This window comes from Hemiscyllium ocellatum, chromosome 3, assembly GCF_020745735.1.
Source record: "Hemiscyllium ocellatum isolate sHemOce1 chromosome 3, sHemOce1.pat.X.cur, whole genome shotgun sequence".
Taxonomy (NCBI): Eukaryota; Metazoa; Chordata; class Chondrichthyes; order Orectolobiformes; family Hemiscylliidae; genus Hemiscyllium; species Hemiscyllium ocellatum.
The window spans coordinates 79937192-79940255 of record NC_083403.1 but is presented as its reverse complement, the minus strand read 5'-3'; the positions used below and the strand labels follow the sequence as shown (position 1 = coordinate 79940255).

The 3064-nt window shown below is 33.7% G+C and overlaps 1 protein-coding gene across 1 annotated transcript; it reads left to right on the top strand.

Annotated features, from left to right (window-relative positions):
* The first annotated feature begins 555 nt into the window (after positions 1–555).
* LOC132835653 (trace amine-associated receptor 1-like) lies at positions 556–1491 on the top strand. Its single transcript, XM_060854840.1, has 2 exons — positions 556–766; positions 839–1491. The coding sequence occupies exons 1-2, from the start codon at positions 556–558 to the stop codon at positions 1489–1491; spliced, it is 864 nt and encodes a 287-aa protein (XP_060710823.1).
* Positions 1492–3064: the final 1573 nt, after the last annotated feature.

Genomic DNA, 3064 nt, shown 5'->3' with positions numbered 1-3064 from the left:
GAAAAATAAGAAGAGTGAAGAAATTTCTTCTCATCCTAATCATAAATGGCTGACATCGAAGAACTATAAACACAACCAATTGTAATGTTGTACAAATTTCTTCATCAAACCAAATATTGATCTATTTTTAATATGAAAACAATAATTTAAGTAGAATTGATACACATTTAGCTATATAATCTTGAAATTTGTGTTCAAAATAAAATCAAACATATTTTGGAAAAGGTGACCCTTCAGATTGTCATATTTTACTTCCTAATCACAAAAGCATTTTTAATTTATATAAATTTGACATTTTGAACTTTACAGCATATTCGAAATAAAAAGCATGATTCTGTTTTGCGCCTAGGTTGAGTCATGAAGAACGGAACCAGCAAAGCATGGAATTCAATGAAGACTTCAAACTAGATTGAGAAGTCAAATATTGACGAACGTTTGAAAGGAAATACAATGGAAACAAATCTCTCCGTGGCAACAAGAACTATTCAATGCTGTTATGAATTTGTAAATGGTTCTTGCCCTAAAGTAGCCCGAACAAATGGCCTTCGATATACAATGTATATATTTATACTGCTAATAATTCTCTGTACTCTAATTGGTAACATGTTACTCATCGTTTCAATTTTGCACTTCAAACAGCTTCACATGCCCACCAATTACCTTATTCTGTCTTTGGCTACTGCTGATTTTCTATTGGGCTGTTTTGTTATGCCTTACAGCATGATGAGATCTGTAGAAATGTGTTGGTATTTTGGTCAATTGTTTTGTAAGATTCATTCTAGCTGTGATATAATGCTCAGCACAGCTTCACTATTACATTTGGGTTTTATCTCTGTTGACCGTTACTATGCAATGTGTGACCCACTGAGATATAAAATAAGAATTACCTTCTTCTCAGTGCAGATAATGATCATCGTTAGTTGGGCTGTTTCAGCTAGTTTTGCTTTTGTCTTAATATTTTTAAAATTAAATTTAAAAGGAATGGGAGAAGCTTACAATAATAACTTTGCTTGTTATGGAAGCTGCATACTTGTATTCAGTGAAATATCAGGAGTGGTTGCATCAACAGTTGCCTTTTACATCCCAGGAATTACCATGTTGTGTATTTATCTTAAGATTTATTTTGTAGCTAGAAAACAGGTCAAAAATATAAACAAAATAGCAAGTCAAGTTCAAAACATCAAAAATAGCAAAACTAGACTTGCACAAAGTAACGAAAGAAAAGCTGCCAAAACCCTAGGAATGGTTTTGGGTATATTTTTGATTTGTTGGTCTCCGTTTTTCATTAGCAATACAATAGATGGTTTTATCAATTATTCAATCCCTCCTGTCTTGTTAGATGCTTTTGTTTGGTTTGGTTACATGAATTCTATGTTTAATCCTTTAATCTATGGTTTCTTCTTTTCCTGGTTTAGAAAGGCTGTAAAAATCATTTGCAAGGGCCAAATATTTCAACCTGTTTCTTCAAGAATGGACTTGTATCGTGACTAAAGTACATATGAAAAGAAGATAGTGGGTACAGTAAGCAAGCTATTTGCCTATTTAACACGTTGCCACTGGTATTGTTTGAATACATGTGTAATTGCTATAAATATGAATTCAGGAGGATTGATACGGAAACATGTCCATTCTTGAACAAGTCAAAAATCTGAACTCTGTTCCAAGCTGTCAGTTAATTGCATCCAGTGTGTAGTCAAACCACTACAACATTCCGTCTTCACAAAAATGCAGTCAGATAACAAAAAGAATTCAGAAGATCTAATGACCAAAAAAAATCTCCTTAAGGACCATTGTTAATTCTGCTCAGCACCCAGTTAGAAATGTTGTGTTTTAAGTACACATTCCACACATTCATACTTACAAATTACATCCAGGTACAAAGTATACTTTAGAACCTAGATTTGCATACTTAGGTGGCTCCCACCAAAACAGATGCACCCAAAAGTTATGAAATAAGGTTATAAAAGTGGCCAGAAAAATAACAGCATATAAATTGGAGCAGGGAACAAGGAGTTCAGGGTTAAATGCTACACTGTCATTTTCAGACTGGTGCCATTCTGTCAATACCAGACTGCCTGAGTTAAAAATCATCAATCCCAACAAACTTCTAGATTTTATGGGCTTTTGAGTTTTCAGGGAATTTGTCCAATTCAGTTTATCATGTAAAACATTTTTGAGTCTTTGAATTTTTTTACTTTTGCGTGCCAGATAATTTATGTGACAATTTTGACTTTGAATATTGCTTCCCCTCCAAAAAAGTTGAATCAGTTCCATGTGAATACTAAAGCTCCCCATTCAGCTACAAAAATATATTGTAGCTTGCATTATCGAGAATGTATTCTTTATTGTCTTATTCTAAAATAAAACTGTGTTGGTATTAACAAAGGATCCATATTGCATACTTTTTTGTGTGAACAGACAAATGCTACCTGTTAAGACTGACATAAGCTACAATTGTTATTATATTTATAAGTTAAACAATTCCACATTTGAATCAGAAAATGTGTCTCACAAAACTAGTTAATAATGTATAAACAGGGCATGAAAATTAGCAGCCATCAACATAAGAATCGTGAACCAAAAAAAATCATAATTCCAAAATCTTGAGAGTTTGATTCCCATTATTTGTTATTGCTCTGATTTATTCATAAGATGTGGGTATTGTGGGATATGCAAATATTTATTGGTTATCCTAATTGTTCTTGAGAAGATGAACTGTCTTCATAAACAACTATAATCCATTCGTTGTATGCACTATTGGGGAAGGTCTTCAGGATTTTGACCCAGCAAGACTGAAGGAATGGCAATATATTTCCAAGTGGATGGTGGATGGTGACTTGAAGGGTGACTTACAGGTGGTGGTATTCCCAGTAATTGCTGTGCTTGTGCTTCTAGATAATAATGATTGTGATTTTGGAACATGCTGTCTAAAGACCCTTCAGCAGTGCATCTAAATTGTGTACACTGCTACTATTAAATGTTGGTGTTGGAGGAAGTGAATGTTTGTGGATGTGATGCCAATCAAGTGGGGTGTAATTCTTCACATGCCTGACTTGCGCCTTAT